Source organism: Lynx canadensis, chromosome C1 (genome assembly GCF_007474595.2).
Source record: "Lynx canadensis isolate LIC74 chromosome C1, mLynCan4.pri.v2, whole genome shotgun sequence".
Classification (NCBI taxonomy): Eukaryota; Metazoa; Chordata; class Mammalia; order Carnivora; family Felidae; genus Lynx; species Lynx canadensis.
Genome location: NC_044310.1, coordinates 212164180 through 212184210, shown reverse-complemented (window position 1 = coordinate 212184210; position 20031 = coordinate 212164180). Strand labels below are relative to the sequence as shown.

The 20031-nt window shown below is 46.9% G+C and overlaps 2 protein-coding genes and 1 long non-coding RNA gene across 21 annotated transcripts in view; 1 reads left to right on the top strand and 2 right to left on the bottom strand.

The window, feature by feature from the left end:
• The window catches only part of SP100 (SP100 nuclear antigen), a 102377-nt gene extending 95177 nt beyond the window's left edge, over nt 1-7200 (bottom strand). For 3 of the 4 annotated variants that reach the window (XR_003971352.1, XM_030328148.1, XM_030328150.1), the window contains exon 1: nt 7072-7199. Coding sequence is in view for 3 of the 4 variants with exons in the window: in XM_030328148.1 (XP_030184008.1) it covers nt 7072-7103 (32 nt within the window). In the remaining variant the exon portion in view is untranslated. Of the gene's footprint in view, nt 1-7071 lie in introns of all 4 variants that reach the window. The other variant, XM_030328149.1, reaches the window with a different exon arrangement.
• Nucleotides 7201-7303: 103 nt separating this feature from the next.
• LOC115521899 lies at nt 7304-19830 on the top strand. 2 transcript variants are annotated; one of them, XR_003971198.1, is made up of 3 exons: nt 7304-7581; nt 7782-8954; nt 19594-19830. It is a non-coding gene; the product is annotated as an uncharacterized LOC115521899 (long non-coding RNA). The 2 variants fall into 2 exon arrangements; XR_003971197.1 differs by lacking the exon at nt 19594-19830 and adding an exon at nt 16741-17267.
• The window catches only part of SP140 (SP140 nuclear body protein), a 65253-nt gene continuing 62890 nt past the window's right edge, over nt 17669-20031 (bottom strand). For 14 of the 15 annotated variants that reach the window (XM_030327395.2, XM_030327383.1, XM_030327382.1 and 11 more), the window contains 3 exons: nt 19744-19821; nt 19390-19533; nt 17669-18609 (listed from right to left, as the gene is read on the bottom strand). In XM_030327395.2, coding sequence (XP_030183255.1) covers nt 18502-18609; nt 19390-19533; nt 19744-19821 — 330 coding nt within the window. In that variant the 3' untranslated portion in view covers nt 17669-18501. The other variant, XM_030327397.1, reaches the window with a different exon arrangement.

Sequence of the window (20031 nt, the reverse complement as noted above, 5' to 3'; positions counted from 1 at the left end):
TCCAAACTACAATGGGATAGCACCTCACATCTCTCAGAATGGCTGGAATCAAAAAGACAAATAACAAGTGTTGGCAAGGATGTGGAGAAAAAAAAAACTTGCACCCTGTTGGTGGGAATGCAAACCGGTGCAGCCATCATGTAAAAACAGTATGGAGGTTCCTCAAAAAATTAAAAATAGACATACCATATGATCCAGAAGTCTACTTCTGGGTATTTATCTGAAGAAAATGAAAACACTAATTCAAAAAGATATATGCACCCTAGGTTCATTGAAGTACTGTTTATGATCGCCAAGATATAGAAGCAACCTAAGTTTCCATCAATAGATGAATGATTAAGGAACATGTGGTGTGCGTGCATGTGTGTGTGTGTGTGTGTGTGTGTGTGTGTGTGTGTGTGTAATATTACTCAGCCATAAAAAAAGAAGGAAATCTTGTCATTTGCAATGACGGGTGACTTAGAAGGTATTATGTTAAGTGAAACAAGTCAGAGAAAGACAAATACTAAATGATTTCATTTATGTGTGGAATCTAAAAAATAAATGAATAAACAAAACAAAACAGAAACAGACTCATACATACAGGGAACAAAATGATGACTGCCAGAGAGGAGGTAAGTAGGGGAATGGGCAAAACAGGTGAAGGGGATTAAGAGGTACAAACTTCCAGTTATAAAATAAGTAAATCAAGGGATGTAAAGTACAGCACAGGGAATATAGCCAGTAATATTATAATAATTTTGTTTGGTGACAGATGGTAACTAAACTTACTGTGGTGATCATTTCATAATGTATACACATGTTGAATCACTCTGTTGTACACCTGAAACTAATATAACATTGTATGTCAACTATACTTTGATTAAAACAAAAAACAAACCCCAATTAACAAAAACCAAAAGACATCAACTCACAAATTCAAGGTCTGGAAACCCCAAAAGGATAAACGCAAAACAAAAACAAAAAATTAAAAAAAAATTTTTTTTAACGAATCTAGACTCATTACAGTATACATTCTAAGAGAAAAATCTTAAAAGCATTCAGAGAAAAACTTCGTGAGTCACAACCAAAAGTCAAGCAATAAACTTTGAAAACTGCCAGTTAATCAACCAATCAATCAATGACTGGAAGTTCCTGGTGTGGTGGCGCAGGATTCAAAAACTCCAATCTTCCCCAACTCACACAAGCCGTACAGATTTCTGTTGGAAAGACCGTAAAAGTTGAGAATAGCATCTAAGAATGTTACTGAAGACATGAAACTATGTATGGTGAGGCTTCACCAGGAGGAAGTAAAGCGAAAGGAGAGACCAGAGAGGCAGGCAAACAGCCACTTTTGACTTAGGGGCATTTGCTGATCCTGGAGAATCAGAACCTCAGGTCTGACAGCTTTAAGGGGAGAGAGGGACAGAAATGAAGTCTAGAGTCCATACAAGATGGAGGGTCCAGGGGTGCCTGGATGGCTCAGTGGGTTAAGCGTAAGATTCTTGGTTTCGGCTCTGATCATGATCTCACAGCTCACGAGTTCAAGCCCCACAACAGGCTCTGAGCTGACAATGTGGAGCCTGCTTGGGATTCTCTGTCTCTGCCTCTCTCTCTCTGCTCTTCCCCGCTCACTCTCTGTTTCTCTCTCTCAAAAACAAACAAACAAACAAACAAAAAGATGGAGGGCCTAGCGGGAGTCCCAGCTACCACCACCACATCTTCCCAGTGAGAATTCCGTGAAGGGGGCAGCTGTAGCCTGGATAATGGCACTCCCAGAGAACCACCTGGCTTCACCCAGGTGCTCTCAGACGCTGACCCATGTTCAAGAGTTTTCAGAGACACCTGGTTTTGGCAAACAGAAACCCTTTCCAAACCTTCATTGCAGTCCTTGATTTACCTACAAATAATTTCCCCAATACAATGCTAATACACAAAAACACCCAGCAAAATGATCTTTGTAATCAGAAGAAAATTTATCCCTTTGTGGAAAGGGGAAAATGGTAACTTTACAGTGGAGGAGCCTGGCAAATGCCACCCTAATTAAATAATCAAGGTCAACTTCCCTGGTGCTAAGTCAGGTTGGCTATATCCCCAGATATGATGTGATGAGAAGGGCACTTCACTTCTGTGGTATTCTCTCAAAAAACCCTCAATCAGTCTAATCATGAGAAAAACATAAAGATGAACAAAAATTAAAAAATGGTCTACAAGATGGGGCGCCTGGGTGGCTCAGTCAGTTAAGCGGCCGACTTCGGCTCAGGTCATGATCTCGCGGTCTGTGAGTTCGAGCCCCACATCGGGCTCTGTGCTGACAGCTCGGAGCCTGGAGCCTATTTCAGATTCTGTGTCTCTCTCTCTTTGACCCTCCCCCGTTCATGCTCTGTCTCTCTCTGTCTCAAAAATAAATAAACGTTAAAAAAAATTTTTTAAATGGTCTACAAAAAATAAAAATAAAAAAAGAACTAAAAAAACGCCCCAAACCCAGAAAACTAAAATAACTAACCAAATAAGAACAAAAACAAAACAAAAAAACAAAAAAACAGCCTACAAAATGCCTGACCGGTAGTACTCTTCAAACTATTAAGATCATGAAAAACAAAGCGAGACTGAGAACTTGTCACAGACCAGAGGGAATAAGTGACAGGCTGGCTAGATTAAATGTGGAGCCCTGGATTGGATCCTAAAAACAGAATATATGCGTTGATGGAAAATCTGTTGAAACTGAAAACAAGTCCAGGGTTTAATTCATGCTGACGTTACCAATATTGGTTTTTTATTTTTGAAAAACGTAACCAGTCACATAAGAGGATAATGTCGCAGGAAATAAGTCTGGGTGTGCAGAATACAGAAACTTCTGTACTGTCTTTGCGACTTTTCTGTAAGTATAAAATTATTCCAAAATTAAAAGTTTATTTAAAAAAATTGTGAGAACCAGCAGAAACAACAGAAAACAGGGCTACCAACACCTCCTATGTTGAAAATATCAGATGCCAATATAAAACTTCTCTAATCTAAGTATTTTATAAAGTCTTTTCATAAAAGAAACCTACAGCAAACATCATCCATAACTGTGCAGTGATAAAAACTTTCCCTTTGAAATTAGGATCAAGATGGAATCATTACCATCAGTACTTGTATTTGCCATGTGCAAAGTACCTAGCACACACAGTAAGGCAAGAAAAAGGAGTAATACGTAGAAGGATTAGATCAGAAGAAACAGAACTGTCATTGTGTTTACATTATGTAAAACCACATATATACATACATATATATATATATATATCGATATAAGTCATTAGAATTCAAAAGAGTTTGGCAAAGTTTTCATTTATTTTTGTATCTTTGTTACAAGCAGCTAGACAGCCTATTTTAAATTATGTAGATTTGATATAAAGATATCAAGTATCTATGAATAAATCTAGCAGAAGTATAAGCCCTCTATAGAGAGAAATATAATTTTTATTAGAAAATCTAGTTTAATTAGTAATACGCATATACCACAGTAATGAGATAGAAGACACAATGTTGTAAAGGTATGAATCCTCTGCAAACTGATCTATAGATTCAACACGATCTAAATGAATTCCTGGCAAGATATTGATAAGCCAATTTGGAGACGCAAAGGGCCAAGCCACTTTGGAAGAAAAGAAGGTAAGAAGATTTACTGCCACAGATATCAAAAGTTCATCTGAAGTCGTGGTCATGATGACAACGTGGTGCGTGGGGAGTAAGAAAAGGCTCGTGCAGGCCAATGCTGGAAGAGAGAGCCCTTAAAATGGGCCCTGCATACAAGACCACTGAGTAGTGAAGACAGTGGTGTTGCAGATCAGCAGGGGAAAAGGATAGTGTAACTAATAAAAATTTCCTCAGGGGAAAAAAAAATTTTGATAAGAATCAAATTAGAGCCTTTCAACTGTAGATCAGATGGGAAGCAATTCAGTCTCAGATAAGATGAGACATTTGGGGGGAAAAAACAGTCACCCAGATCAAGTCTGTGTATAGCGGAGGTTGTGGGGGGGGCGTCCATCACGAGTGACATAGGCTATAAAACCACCACAGGCCTGGGAGAAAGCAAGTAAAAACAGCACTGAAACCAAACTGCTGACAGAATCAACCTGGAAGAACAACCCAGGGGATGAAGAAAAAAATCCCCAAAGCACTTACAATCATCCAAAAGCCTCAATCAATCAAGCAAGAGCCTGAAGATGGGATGGTATATATATATATGTATATATATATATATACATATATATATATATACATATATATATATATATAACAAAAAACAAAATGTAGCTTACAGTGGAGCCTGCAGAGATCTAGATACAAATTCAGATACCTCATCTGTCCCCCCACCAAAAAAAAAAAACACAACCAACTTTACAAAAAATAGAAATAACAAGAAATGAAAAAGCGACTAAAAAATAATTGTTGTAGAAGAAAAGTTTGAGACCACCCTTCTGAGCAGAAAGTTAAAAAGTGAAAGAGGTGAAAATTTAGGGGGCAGATAGAAGCGGTGAAGGCTAGCATTGCTTCAGTGGAAGAATCGTTTGGCCCCCAAATTGAAAAAGGAAACGTTTTGGAGATGTGAGAGAAGAAACTTCCTGTGCAACGAAGATAGACTTGAATCCGCCATCTTCAGAACACAAGAACTGTGGTTCAAGAGTATGCATGGAATTCATCAGTAATTTTTCTGTTTCACTTTAATTATTTATAACAACGAGGGTGCATCTAGCTCATGAAGTCAATACTATAATAAGTCTACATTGTACGTCGTCAGCTTTAACAAGATAAAGTCACCATAAACAGAGTTCAAAGACAAGGAGAGTATATACCTTTCAGAATATTTAGCAAATTCTCCCTTTTCATCAAAGAAAGGACAGTCATGTCAACTGAATGACATCGGCCATAAATAAAGCAGCAATTCACAAAAGAAGCAGATGGCCAATAAACATGAAAAACTGTCCAACCTCCCCCTGCAATTGGGAAAATGAACATTAAAAGAAGGTGCAGCTCCTTATCCAGCACCTTTGCAAAGGTTGGGCATGGGGAGATGGTTTATCTCATTTGATATTGTTTTTTTTTTTTTTTCAACGTTTATTTATTTTTGGGACAGAGAGAGACAGAGCATGAACGGGGGAGGAGCAGAAGAGAGGGAGACACAGAATCGGAAACAGGCTCCAGGCTCCGAGCCATCAGCCCAGAGCCCAACGCGGGGCTCGAACTCACGGACCGCGAGATCGTGACCTGGCTGAAGTCGGACGCTTAACCGACTGCGCCACCCAGGCGCCCCTCATTTGATATTGTTAAGAGAACATATCGGTTTAGCTACTTAGGCAATTTGGCAGGATCTATAGACAAGTAAATATTAGTAACCTCTGCCTCCACGATTCCACGTTTTGGGTTGTTGACACAAGACAATACTTGTAAGCGTGCAAAAATATAAGGAAATAGATTATTCTTATCATAGCTTGTTGGTAAAGTGAACAATCAAATATGACCTAAATTGTCCATCAATGGAGAGTGGGGGATGATTTAAAAATTATGGCATATCGATTCTATGGGATAGCAATAGCTATTAAAATAGCTCTTAAAAAGAATGAAGTATGGAGCACCTGGGTGGCTCAGTCGGTTGGGCATCCGACTTCAGCTCAGGTCATGATCTCACAGTCCAGGAGTTCGAGCCCTGTGCTGACAGCTCAGAGCCTGGAGCCTGCTTCGGATTCTGTGTCTCCCTCTCTCTCTGCCCCTCCCCTGCTCTCTCTCTCTCTCTCTCTCTCTCTCTCAAAAATAAATTAAAAAAAACTTTTTTTTTATTTTTTTTTAATTTTTTTTTTCAATGTTTATTTATTTTTGGGACAGAGAGAGACAGAGCATGAATGGGGGAGGGGCAGAGAGAGAAGGAGACACAGAATCGGAAACAGGCTCCAGGCTCTGAGCCATCAGCCCAGAGCCTGATGTGGGGCTCGAACTCACGGACCGCGAGATCGTGACCTGGCTGAAGTCGGATGCTTAACCGACTGCGCCACCCAGGCGCCCCAAAAAAAAACATTTTTAAAAAAGAATGAAGTAGATCTATATGATTATTAAGGTGATCTCTAGGATCTTCACTCTTAAGAGAAAATGAAAAATGCGAAACAGCATATAGAATATAATCCCATTTATTAAAAACACAAAGCACAGAGTGCATATATAGGAAAATAAGCTATACATGGAAATACGTAGAAAACGATCTGAAAGGCTGTGCCTGAAACACTTAATAGGACCCAGATTAGAAGCTGCATTGGGGTAGGCAGTAAACAGGAATTTTTCCCTCTACATACCTTCATTTGGTGTAAAATTTTATGAACAAGAATGTATAATGTATTCCTTTTGTATTAAACAATAAATTAATTAAAAATATTAAGTAATATCATTTCTGACCCAATGCTAGAGAATAAGATAGGATTTCTACCTCCCTCCTCCCCGCCTTTTTCTTTTCTTTTTTTTTTTTTTTTTTTTTTGTCCGAGGCATAACCCAGTCCAGAACAGAAAATCAAAGTAAAGACAAAAAAACTGAGCCTGCATTACTCTTTGGCGGTCTGGGCCCTTCTCTTCCCTTTTACTTCCTTTGGTCATGATGACGAGGAAGAACCCCCCAGCCAGAGACAGGAATGGCGCAGGCGCTGACAGAAGCCTGTTCACAGGACAGGTGTGAGACCATAGCACCCAGGGTTTGAACCTGTCAGATGTTTCCCCTGAACTTTATGTTTTCTCAACTGCCTTCTTTGAAATGGCTCGTGAAAGTAGGGGAGGCCTGAGGGAAACGAGAAAGTTCAGAGGTCACGAACAAAAAACAAATCCCTGTCCTAAAACCCTGGGACTTCAGACGGGCCTCTGTCTGAGCAGCATGACAAAACGGGAAAGTCATGTGTGCAGATGAAAACCTGATTTCCTCATTGCCTAGTCCTCTACTTTATTTACGTTGCTAGTGAGAATTCTTGGAAACTGGGTAAAGTAGAGATTTAGGTTAGTGTCTTTAGAAGGACACCGGAGCAGACAGGCCATGGGCAGAGAGAGAGGTTCAAAGGGAGGGAGATGAAGACTAACCTGGTGCTGAGGTCGCTGCCCCCATCAGCCATCTTTCCGCCCTGGGCCCCGCCTGGGCCCCGCCTGGGCCTCAAGTGTGGCCTCCGAACCCTCCAGTTGGCGTGGCCCGGGTCAGGGTAGCTGCTGAGCCCAGAGCAGGAAGTTTGTGAATTGACTCACGCAGAGGCAGCTCCGCCCAAAAGGGGAAAAGGGAAGTGAAAGTATCTCTCAGTTGCTGGGCAAACAGACTTGTGGCAGCAGGAACAAAGGAGTGACAGTCAGGGCCTGGAGGAGCAGGGCCAGCCCCCCGGGGGGGGGGGAGGGCACTTCGGTGTGCAAAGACACGGAAATATCTATGTGTCCATAAGTGTTTCTGTCCTTCTATCTAAGGTTTCCGAGGGTAATAGGGGTGGGGAGAGGGGAGCTGTGTGTTTGCCACCTTCCCCTCGCCAACGAGGCTGTGGGGGGGACAGAGGGAGAGACAGAAACTTAAAATCTCCCTTCCTGCGGGAGAGCCCGGACCCCGACCAGGTAAGGTCCCAGCATGGGAACACAGGGCTGGAGAGAGCACAAATGCTCAGCACCATAAACCCGGGGGAATGTGCTTAGTGTTCCTGGAACTCAGTCAGACGTAAGGGAGAAATCAGCAAGGCTGCAGCCAAGGTGATGACGGTGGCTAATATCTCAGGTGCAAAGGTTTAAGGTGCCCCCAACTTCTGAATTGCATCCAGGGAGAAGGAGACACGTGGAGAGAAGTCGCTGGAATGCTGACCGGCACAGGCTTCCCTTGGATGCAGATGGAGATTGGAACCGAGATGATCTGGAAGCAAATACATGGGCAGGCGAGCCCCGTTGGGAGGGTGACCCTCTGCCTCCGAGTCCTGTCTGTTCACAGATTTCTCGTTCGGAGTTGGAGTCATCATTCCACAAAGCATGAGACTTAATTACATTTGAAACTGCAGGGGAAAGAGGTTTCTACCCTCTTTCCGTGGATGTTCTGTCTTCCCCACAGAAGGGTGAACATCAGTCTGGTTGGGATTCCAGGATGCTTCTAAGGACGTCTTTAACCACGAGCAGGGTCTCTGTGTGCACCAGGTGCTGCACGCTTGTGGATCTCGTCCCCTCTCCCTCTCTCACTCACTCTCAGGGGTACAAGGACTAGTAAGTTGAGCTACTGTTGGGCACAACTGTCCTCTGCTTCTTGCCTCCATAGGACATGTGGCCCAGACAAGGCCTGACACAGACGACACAACTTTTCTAGAGTCCCCTGTCTCTGTCCCTGGGCAGCAGGCTGACCCAGGCGACCACTGTGCCGGGTGTTGGCATAAACGTGCCAGCTTTTCCGTGGCTCTGCTTAGGGTCGCTGAGATGAGCACTTGGAATAGAGGCCACCGAGCAGCTAGCCAGTGGGGTAGGGAGATCCACAGGTGGCCCTCGGGGGGCTGACAGTGACACCTGGGGCTGGTCCTGGCCTGGAAGGAGGGAAGGGGCTGCCCCTGTGGGGCCAGGGGGAGCTGGACACGCATCACCTCTATAAGAGCAGCAGTGGCTCCTGAGGAATCTGAAGGCCTCTGTAAAGAAAGCAAAGTTTCTGTGATCCAGAAAAAGCCAGACCCGCCAGGTTAGGATAGGGACAGGACCAGCTTGAGGAGCAGATTTCACTCCTGAAAATCCTCCTGGACTCATTTGAAGGAAACAAGGAAGCGCCTGGGGCACTTTCTGCAGCTTCAAGGAACACTGCCACCAGGGCCACCGTCACTGTTCCGGAAGTAGCACAAGTGCTCGACCTGGAGGCCTGGAAAGCCGGAGAAGCCACACTGAGGAGGAACCACAGGGCAAAGAAGCCACCAAGGGGACGGGCTCAGTAAGTGTCACCAGGAGCAGATTCTGTTCAGACTTTGAAGGTGGGTCCAAGTCTCCAATCTGGGAGACCCCTGTGGGGACCAGAGGTTTGTTGCTGGGAACTCAAGGTGGGGAAGAAGGGGTAGAAGGTCAGGAAGAAGGGGCAGCAGCAGGGGCAGTGGCTGCTGGGGCAAGGGGCTCAACACCCTTGGTACCTCTGTGTATGTAGAAACGGAGGGGGAGCCGGTGCCTGGGACCTATGGCCCTACTCCAATGTCCCTGGAAGGGACATCCATCAGCGGGACTCACCCCTGCCCCTCCCTCCTTTCTGGGGTGAGTCTCTGGTGGAAGGGGTGAGTCTGCTCCTTGTTGGGTCTCCCCGGGCTCATCATGCCTGGAGAGGCCAGAGCTCTGTTGGCTTTTCCAAAGTCAAGTGCACAGGGACAGGAGCTTGGGGGGCTGTGGGAGGTTGGGGGTGTGTATGATTGATTGGAGCAGCCTGAGGCTGAATATGTGTGGATAAGCTCAATTTGGGGGTTTGGTTTTAGGGACCCCTTTTTTGCTACACACTAAGCCACCACCCCCAGGGTAGCTTTTATCAGGATGAAAGCTGGTATTTTGAACCCTGTCTGCTTCACTTTTGTATCTATCTGTTGGTTTGGAACGCAGGTGAGGGAAAGGGACGCACTTTGGAGGGGCCCACTAACACCCTAAATTTGGGTCCAGCATATGGGCATACTTCTCTTTCCATGAGTTCTTGTCTACCTGTGCCCGGGATGGGTAGAGAGGCTGGGAGTCCTACCCCCTTGCAATTGCATGGTCACGATACGGTTATCACATGTGGGTTCGGTGGGCATTTGGTGACAGTATTACAGTTTTGAGGGACCAGGGTGGGGTGGTGCCCCTTCTCCTTCTAAGCAGAATCTCAGCGACCGGGCAGGCGTTGGTTGACCTGAAGCTGCAAAGTTGGCACAAAGCCAGAGGGATTGCTGGGGGTGGAAATGTGAGGATTTCTATAGGGAAGAGAGTAAATCCTTGGAGGAGGGGCTGGGAAGGAAATGGTTAAGGGGTGAGTGGAAGGAGGGAGAGAACCATTGGGCAATTTGGGAAAATCCATCCGGGGCCACTTTCTGGAGGTCTGCACTCCCCTCTAGTGGTCACGCTTGGTATCACAGCCTCCTGAGAACTGGCTTCTGTTGCCGGTTCAGAGAAAACTGAAACCGAAAATCCCTCTGGTAACTATCGAAACCCCTGGAAATTAGTCGTAGCAGCTCCATCATTTCTTTCCAAATAAAGGCTAACTAATTTAAGGATGGGATTCTGAGATCATTTTGATATTTGGCAGTTCAAGCACACACAAACAAGCTTATAGCCTGGACGGAGAGGTCTAGGGCACATCTGCCTACCATTATCTGGAGGTGAAGGGAAGGGAGGCTGCCTTACCAACAGGAGCTCTTGTTAGAGATTGTTGTGGTTGGGGAGACCTTGGGCATTCCCGGGGCACCTGTGCCCAGGGCTGAGAAAGTCCTGCACAAAGGATAAGGTTGTCCTTCTCAGACCGTCAGCTGTAACAGTCCTGGCCCAGGAGAAACCCAAATAGAGTCTAATGAGCTCTCCCTTGGATCAAGTCCTGTGCTTTTTCCCTGCCTGGGGCATGTGCTTCCTCACATGTACAAGTGCTGTGCCCGTGAAACGGGCTGGCATCCTGGCGGGTCCAGCACTAGTACACAAGGACCACGTGGCTCCGGCCAAGTCCTAAAGTGGCCCCGGGAACACATCGGCGTGGCCCTGAAGCTCCACCAGCCTCTGCTGGGCATCCTTTGTCTCACCTTAGAATGAGGTTTGCGGGTGGGTTGCAAAGCTGCACAGTTTTTCAGGACCAGGTGGCCACCAGGGTCTCCAGGTACAATGGTTTATAGGCAAGACCACAACCAGCATAGTCGCACCGATTTCTCAAGACAATGACACTGAAGCTGAAAACATACCTCTCTCATTGGACTCTGGTCCATTATCCTGGGGCATAAAGGGTATACGGGGAAAGTTCCTGGGAGATCGGATGCCATTTCTGCAACTTCTTCCACCATTTGAGAATGGCCAGTGTCAGTCTACAAGGTGACACCCTCCCCTCCATAGAGAAAGGAGACCTCTCTGTCCTTTCATCAGTATGGGGGCCCCATAGGCATTCCACAAAAGCCTATGGGACCCCCTCCCTTGAATAATTCTAGGGAGCAGGGGTGGGGGTGAGTGGGGCGGGGAGGGGACTTCAGCCTCCTAAATGTGGAGCCATGGTGAGTGAGGGGATCACATATATATCCAAGAGCCTGGGTTGTGTCCTCACTGCACAGCGTGCTTGAACAGGTTGGGCCTGGATTTCCCACTTGCCATCAGACAAAGGTACAACGTAGGAAACAAGGGCCCGTCTGTATTTCCTGAACAGACACAAAGTAAAGACATCAGCTCCTCCTGTAGGGCACTTCAGGCCACAGGCAGTGACACAAGATTTTGCAAAAACTCCTAAGAGCAGGCATGTGCAAAGGCATACAGAGTGCATATGCCACGGGCTCTATCACTATTCCCAGGGACCCTGAGGAGAGGTCACAGACACCAGACAAGCCAGGGGCCACGTCATTTAAAAAAATATTCATGTTTATTTATTTTTGAGAGAGACAGACAGACAGAGCATGAGCAGGGGAGGGGCAGAGAGAAGGGGAGACACAGTATCCGAAGCAGGCTCCAGGCTCTGAGCTGTCAGCACAGGGCCCAATGCGGGGCTCGAACCCACGAACCACAAGACAATGACCTGAACCGAAGTCGGCCGCTTAACCGACTGAGCCACCCAGGTGCCCCAGGCCATGTCATTTTATAGCTAAGACTTGTGCTCCTGAGATCTCAAGGCCGGGGTCCTGCCTCTCCCACGACCACCCCCCCCCCCCCGCCACATCCAGACACAGGCAGCTGTAGATGGGCCGTTGGAGGTGGCGGGATGGAACGTGGTCCTCCCTACCTCCCCAGCAGCTCTGCCAGAATGCGGTGGAAGATGTAAGACAAGTGTCTCAGCTCCCTGAACGCTCCCCACTCTCGTTTCCAGTAAAGATGTAGGTGAGATTACCACGATGGGGATCGAGAATGCATTGTTGGGTATGAACCAGTGTAGACTCTTTCCATCCCCCACACCATGGGTTCCGGGGGCAAACCTGAGTGAAGATTGGTGGGGGAGAAAAGTCCCAGACTTGATGGCATGTAGCAATCAGTCGTTTCAGGTCAGATGAAAACAATCTCAGGCCTATCGGTCCGAGTAGCAGTACCAGCTGAAGGTTTGATAAGTACCTGATGGATATGGTTCCGCACAACCTCCTGTGTCCAGGCTGGGTCTAGATTTACTAAACGGGCCGCTGACTGGTACCTCTCGCTGGGATCAGAACGTGCTCAGCTCGTCTTAGCAGGCCACTCACGTGGCCAGGCTCAGGCTGCACACCCTGCCTCCTCTTTGGGCACAGCTCAGACTGGTTTCACTCAGTCCCGGGCATCAACCAGTGGTTTGGGGAGGGTCTAGACACAGAAATTTGGGGTCCCTCTCTGTGACTTTCTCTTTTCCAGCCTTTCCCCCTCACCACCCAGAAAACTTAGTGGCCCTGGGCTTCTTCCCTGGCTTTGCTACCCAGAGGGAAGGTGTGAGCTTTCTACCAAAGTTTTGCCCTCCCCCCCTCCATGCAAGACTGGCCTGGCTACTCTCAGGGCCCAGTGCTAATAAACGGTAAACATCTCGTATTGGCCGTTTCCTCCTGAGTTTCGAATTCCCTCCAAAGTCGGTCTGCTTTGGCTTACTTTTCAGTTGTTTTTTAGATGTTGTCCAGAGCGTCTAGCAGTTTTCTAGAAGAGGCTGGTTGGTTAGGAGCTCTCGCCCTTGGTCCTAAGCAGTAGACCAGCCCTGCCCACCCCCGGGGCCCAGCCCTGCTTCTGGGGACATCAGTGGTTTCAGTGCCCGCTAAGCCCCCTGCTCACCCTAGGGGACAAGATCCTATGCTCAGTACATCGAACAGAAAGCACCCATCTGTCAGGTAAGGCACAGTCAGATCTATGCAATCGTGCACTTCTGTGCCCGCGGGAACACGAATGCTCACCCACTTAGGGCGGGCTTGTTCACTAAACAAAATGACAGAGCAAACGATGTGCCTGGGAGGACAAACACGGATTATTCTAGAATTTCAGTTGGAGTTAATACTTACAAACCTGTACAGATAAGGCCTACAACTTGCTGCCCAGAAGCCCAAGACTCTTTTTCCTTTGTTAAAAGAGGAGACGGAGCCATCTGTATCGAGCCTGGTTTTTGTTTCAAGGTCTTACTTTTATGAAGCCCTGTCTTTCCAAGGAATCGGGTCCACAGCCCGCCCTCTGCCTCCCTCCCGCACAAACTCCCCATGCACAAACTAGGGAAGGAAGAGCCCCCGACTGGGTGTGTGTGAGTGAGCGTTTGGCCTGATAGGAAACCCGGCCAGGCAGTTCGGTCCCCGGGCTCTGATCTCGAGCCTTGTGAAACCTCCCCACCCGGTTTACGCGGAGAGAGCTGGAGAAAGCCCTAGAGCTGATGCCCAGAGGAGCTGCCCTGGGAAGCTCAGGCTGAGAGGTCCTTACCAAGAGCCCCAGGTCCTCCTGTAGCTCCCAGGGACACAGGCACACAGCCCTCCCCCGGAAGGTCACAGCCGAGCTCCCTAGCATCTCGGCAAACAGCCCCCAACTGAATCCAAGTTAACCAGACTGATGGGATGATAGGCTTAGTGCCCTTCGTTGCCCTTGGCTGTCCTGAGGGTGGGGTGGACGCCTTCCCTTCAAGCATGAAGACCAACTCAGCCTTTCTCTGCACAGCACAGGGCAGCGGGAACTCAGTCAACCTGCTCCCTTTGGTTCCGGGACCTCGGCCCTTCTGACTGACCTTGCACTGCCCCATCCACTGTTAGACACCAGGGCCTACCTCGGAGGGTCTGTTGGTCAGGCCTGATTTCCTTGGCCATCCGGCCTGTTCCCCCACCTTCCTAACAGCACCCAGTTTCCTCTGGGGAGACAACGTCTCCCCTTCGTGTACGGGAGCAGAGGGACTGCTGTTCAATAGCTGGCCCCCGAGCAAGCCGGGCCAGCCAGGAGCTTTGGGGAGTCAGACTCTTGAGAGAAGTTTGCTAAGGAGTTTAAAAAAAAAAAAAAAAAGACGGAAAACATTCATTCCATGGTGGCTCCTTGACAAGACGGTTGAGTTGTTCCTGGTGCACAATTCCTGGATCTGCTCTGCTACACTGCCCTGGTTCTGGGGCCATTGGCGAGCTCCGCACCCAGCCTTCCCGCCCTTGCGTGAGCCACTGGGCATCTGTTTAAACAGGGTCTTTTTGTCTCACCGAGGTAAAGCCAGTCTCACTGGCAAGGAGCCCCAGCTGACACAAAGACTTTTGTGGGTGATTTACTTACTGTTCTCAGGATCAGGCACTTCCTAGGAGCACAGTAACTATTAACTCATTCATCCTCACGACCCAGCGAGCTAGGTACTAGCTTCTCCACTTCACACAAGGCGCTAGTGCACAGGGGAGGTAGGTCGCGTGCCCAGGGACGCACCGCCGCTCGTGAGGAGCTGGGACTCCACCTCCTATGCTGGCTTCGCGGCCGGTGTTCTCAAACGCTAGGCTCTGGTAGAAGGGCCAACTGCAACTGAGGCTTGATGAAAAATAACAGCTGGGATAGGGATGACACAGAACTGTATTTACCAACATGTAGCAATGCTCATTATATACTATGAAGTGAAATACATTGATTAGAACACATTTTATTGTCAAGATGGTGTAAGCACTGTTACCCTCCCAGCTTGCACTCCGCCCCTCTGCATTACAAAGCCTAGAATAATTTTCATCAAATTGGCAACCATGGGTATTCTTCTTCCCCGGAGAGGCCTACCAAGCATTGTGCTTCTTAGTGGTAGAAGATGGCTTGGAGCTTTGGAGGGGATATCCTGATATGCCCCTGACCGTTGAACCCCTGAGAGCTTACCTGTATGTCATGTCTCTGAATTCTTAGTAGGGTTTCTCTCTCACCATCTGGGACACATGTGACTCGACAAGGCTTTCAGAACACCCAACACTTTTTGCTGTTCAGGTCCAGTTAGCATACTGTCACTGTGATGGTTAATTTTGTGTCCACTTGACTGGACCATGGGGGTCCCTGATTAAACATTATTTCTGGGTACTTTACTGAGGATGTTTCTGGATAAGATTAGCATTAAAAAAAATTTTTTTTACATGTTTATTTAGTTTTGAGAGAGAGACAGAGTGTGAGTGAGGGAGGGGCAGAGAGAGGGAGACATAGAATCCGAAACAGGCTCCAGGCTCTGAGCGGTCACACAGAACCCGACTCGGGCTCGAACTCAATGAACCGTGCGATCATGACCTGAGCTGAAGTCGGACACTTAACCAGCTGAGCTACCCAGGCACCCTGAGACCAACATTTTAATCAGTGGACTCAGCAAAGTAGATTGCCCTCCCTAGCATGGGTGGACACCATCCATGCTGTTAAGGGCCTGGATAGTGGGAGAAAAGGGGAGAAACGGAAATTCATTCTCTTCCTGCCTGCTTAGTTGAGCTTTCCTCTTGGATTTCTGACTCTCTTGGACTGAGATTTATACTCTCTGCTCCCCTGGTTCTTGGGCCTTCAGACTTGGGCTAGAATGACACCTCATCTTTACTGGGTCTCTGGCTCACAGATGGCATATCGTGGAGATTGTCTGCATCGATAAGTATGTAAGCCAATTCCACATAATAAATCCCTGTATATATAAATGTATGGTTCTGTTTCCAAAACTATTGGTTCTGTTTCTCTAGAGAACCCTGATTAATACAGTCAACAATATAGCGGATTGATGTACTGTATTGTGGTGTCAGGATAGACTAGGTTCCTTCAGACTATATTGTAACAGAGGCCAGGAGAATTCACACTGTCCTGGGGCAGGACAGTAAATGTGTACACCTGTCCAGTCCATGGGAACATGAACTGCTTCCGATCCTATTTCCTACTAGATATTTTAAAAGCACATTTTCCATATTAACAGTTGCACAGCACATACCATAGGCCATGCTACTCTGCTCTAAAAGAGCACGTCTAGCACAGCAGCTAGTTGTTTCTAGTAGCCATGAACCAAGTAGCTTCTGTGGAGACCAGCCCAAATATAGTGGTAATGAGGACCCAATAGCTGCCTCCTTTAAATCTTTGCAGGTGGCACTAATCTCTGTCATTCTCCGGCCCAGGAATATGACATTGCTTTTGACTATTTTCACCATAGGGAATTTCAGTTTCAGGGCCTTCCACTGGGCTTTTCTTAAGACAGTGATTATTATTTCACGGGATGCTTTGTAGGTTAAAGAACCGGTTCATCCAACTTCCATGTGTATCCTGATTATACCCTCAGGAAGTGGGGCGGCTTCATGGATTGAGTGGACCCATTGTGACATGGATATTACCTGACTTCCATACACTTTACTCAACAGGGACCATGATGGTGCTTTATGAGCCTAGAGTAGCATTGAATTCAGATGCTATATTCAACAACCTTTGAAACGCCTGTATATGTTCCTTTATAGGACATATGGTTTCTAGAATAAAAGACCGTTGGTCCTTTTGGTGAAGAACTGAGGAAATCACTATGTGTACATTTGCAAAGTTCTTTTTTTATAAAACCTGCCTTCATTTCCCTCAGCATGTTTGGGGTCCAAGAATTGACTCAGGTCTGGAAACTGGGCAAGGGATCTTGACCTTTCATTGAGTCAGCTGAACTCAGCTCTCTGATCATCTATTTTTAATCTCTAATCTTTTTTGAAGGTATATATGAAGCAATATCCTTGTCGGCTGCCCATTTGTCTTGCCTATAAGAACACCACGTCTTGTAAGCTATCTCCAGAGACATCCACGGACCAGGCCCCACGGCTGTCATTCTAACCTTGCTGCGCATTACAGAAGTTGTGTTGTCGTGCTCTGACAGTTAAATGCTACCCCTGATTTTGTTATCCAATCATTTCCGTTGCTGGAATACAGTTCTGTGCAACATTCCCACATCATTCTGACCTACAGAGGACAGCCCCTGCTGAGCATCTCAAGGATGCTGTTGCCCCCTTAGCAGTGTGTTCTTTATCACCTTGGTAAGTCAGTGTCTCTGAGGCCTCCTGAGGAACAGTTACCTGTAGGTGGTTTTTCCAGCTGGAGAGAATAAAGCCATGCCAATTTCATTAGGCTTTTGAATTTCGCTTTTCCATAATCTGCCCTACCAAGCCCGGTATCCCTACTTCTGTTTCATCCAGCGTGTACCCTGGCTTATAGCAAGCCTCTGCGAACCACCCAGGAGCATATTGGAATCATCACCTCTGGCCCTTGCCAGGCTAATTAAGTTCTGTGGCACGGGAGAGCGTGAGTGCATCAACAATTCTCCTCCTTCCAGTTTCCTATTCCCTTTCTTCATTCAGGACCCACTCCCACACACAATCCCCTGGCACCTGCTGGTATATGTTGGCCCAGTCCTCCAGCTGCACTGGAGTAGAACCCTCTCTTCATCTCGCAGGCCCACTCAGCATACTCCCAGTTAGGTCATGCTGAGGCTACTCTGCATAGCTTTCATTCAGGCAAGAGGTGGGCTGGTAAGGGTCTGTCTCCAAAGCAGGGGCAGGAGTTCTCTTCTGCAGGCCCTGCGGGCTCAGAGGGATCTGGAGTTCAGAGCTCTCCTGTACATCTATCTAGAGAGTTTCGGGGCTTCACTCCTTCTTTATTGGTGCCCTAACTTTGGCATAGGAGGCCACCCTGAGCTTAGAATTCAGGCTTCTCTGAAATTCTGCCCTTCTGAAAATCAGGGCCAGGCCTTCCTTACTGTCTACTTTCCAGCTGCAGGGATGGGGGTGATTTTGGTTTAGGTGATTAATAGCTTTAAGCCTGTCTTTTACTCTTGTCAACATATTAGTGGCACTTACCAACAGCCTTCAAAACCCCACACTTGTTTCAGTTACTATCTCTCCTTCTGTAAATGTCAGATAATTGTTCCAGCGAATATGCCTCTCCCCCTATAGCCCATCCAGTTTCCTACAGGTGAAAGTTTTGGCAATGGCACGGTTGTAACACCTCAGGCACTGTCAACATTCCACTTGTCACCATCTGACTAGACAGTGACCTAACATCAGAACCCCATCCTCAAGTCCTGCTTGCTAGGACCAATACCTTAAGTTGGGTTCCTTGGGAGCAGAGCCCGAGATAAAGTCTCTTGAGTAAGTGATTTATTATGAGAATTTTCTCAGAAGAAGAGGGGTGAGCAAAGCAGGATAGCATGGTAGGAAAAGCCAAGCATGGATTGGTACCAGCTGGAGACTAGCTCCAGCCTGATCTCGTGGGAAGTGAAGGGATACGGATCACTACAGGTTGGTTCCACCTTGGGGCTGGAAGCCGGCCCCCACGCCCAAGAGGTGTAATCTCCAGGTGAAGTTGGCATTGGCAGAGGGTGGTACTTTGGGGAAGAGTGTCATCAGCAGCCAACCCTCACAGCAGCTGGGACATGAAAGTTCTGCCCAAAAAGGAGATTTTCCAGGGTGTCAACAGCCTCCACTACACCAGTGAACTCCTCTCATTTGCTTCCTCAATAGAAAACACTTCCTTGAATTTCTTCTCGAACTCTGCCTCCAGTCTAAGCCCCATTAGGCCAAAGTCATTGTACTGAAAAATAAATCATAAAGACAAAAATAGCGATACTCATTATCAGTGTTATTGGACACCTTGCAATCAAAAATGTTTAGGACCTTGTTTTAAACACCCAAGTTACATTAACCAGGTGAAGCTTAAAAATTCAAGCAGCCAAGAACAACTTGTTTCCTATGTGCATGATTATTTCTGATTAAATAGACAGAAGTGAGAAATCACTGCCATACTTGGGACTCTGACGTATGTGGGTGGTTTGGGTTGTTTATTTCAGTGAGACTTAGGAAAGCCATCTATGTCCTTTGAAACCATCAAAGAGCACAGTCTAAGTACAATGAGCCATCCTGCTTCCCTGAAACTTCTAGTCCTCTCTGGTAACCCCTGTAAACTACATGCTCCATTCACATGCAAGAAGTCTAGAATTGGGGTTTCTAAGAGGTTGAGTTGATCTGGGGAGAGATAAGAAGGGTGATATAACTTTAAGATGCCATTCTCTCCTCCTTGGATTTGGAGCAGGTGGGACTCCACTGCTCTCTATGGGCAGCGGTCACCTTTCAGGAGGGGAATGAGCTCTCAGGGGCCTGGGGTTCTGGTTGCAGAAATACCTTCTGACTCACTACTACTCTGCCGTGGTGAGCTTAAGTCCTGAAATGGAAAAGTCACTCATGTCCAGAGCCCTTTCTTGTGCAGGCTTGTCATAGGGTGAGGGAAATGTAAAATTTTCCAGGCACCAGAAAATGAGGGCAGAGTGAGTCAGTGGAAAGAAAATGAAATGGAGGCAGAGAGAGCGCCTCTTACCTTGTAAGATGCCCTGTGGTTCCGAAAGATGAGGCGCATGTCCTGCACAAACTCCTCTACTCTAGGGTAGCCTTGTTTATTTAGCTTCTTCTTGATTTTGTCCAACCACATGGGTTCCTTTAGGTTTTGAGACACCTCTTTAATCTGGTGGGGGAAAAAATATCAATGGGAGAGTTATTGGCATTGTTCAATGTCTGTCTCCAGTGGATTTCCTGTACTCCAGCAGAGATGCAAGACAAAGAAAATGGCGGCTCATGCTCTCCCTCTCATGGGATTCAGATCACAGATCCCCCCTGTGTGAAAGTCACTGAACGTCACAGTGGCCTGTAATCATAGTTGGTTGCTGTTACTTACATAATAATAGTATGGAATCTTCGAAAAAAAGGAGCTCTCTGAATGGCAATAGACCTTCAAGAGGAGGAACTCACATTTCTGCAAAAGAAGGCGGCTGTGAATTCACAGCAGTTTGGAGACATTGGGCCCATTCACATGCCCAGGCAGAGGCATGACTTAACACTGTCTTCTGGAACTTTCCCCAAACACGTTTGGCTTTCAGAAACAGACATGTAATAGGTGAGTTATGTATTCTGCAATCCAGTTCTGGTATGATTTCAGCATGATCAAGACATGGCTTGGAAGAGA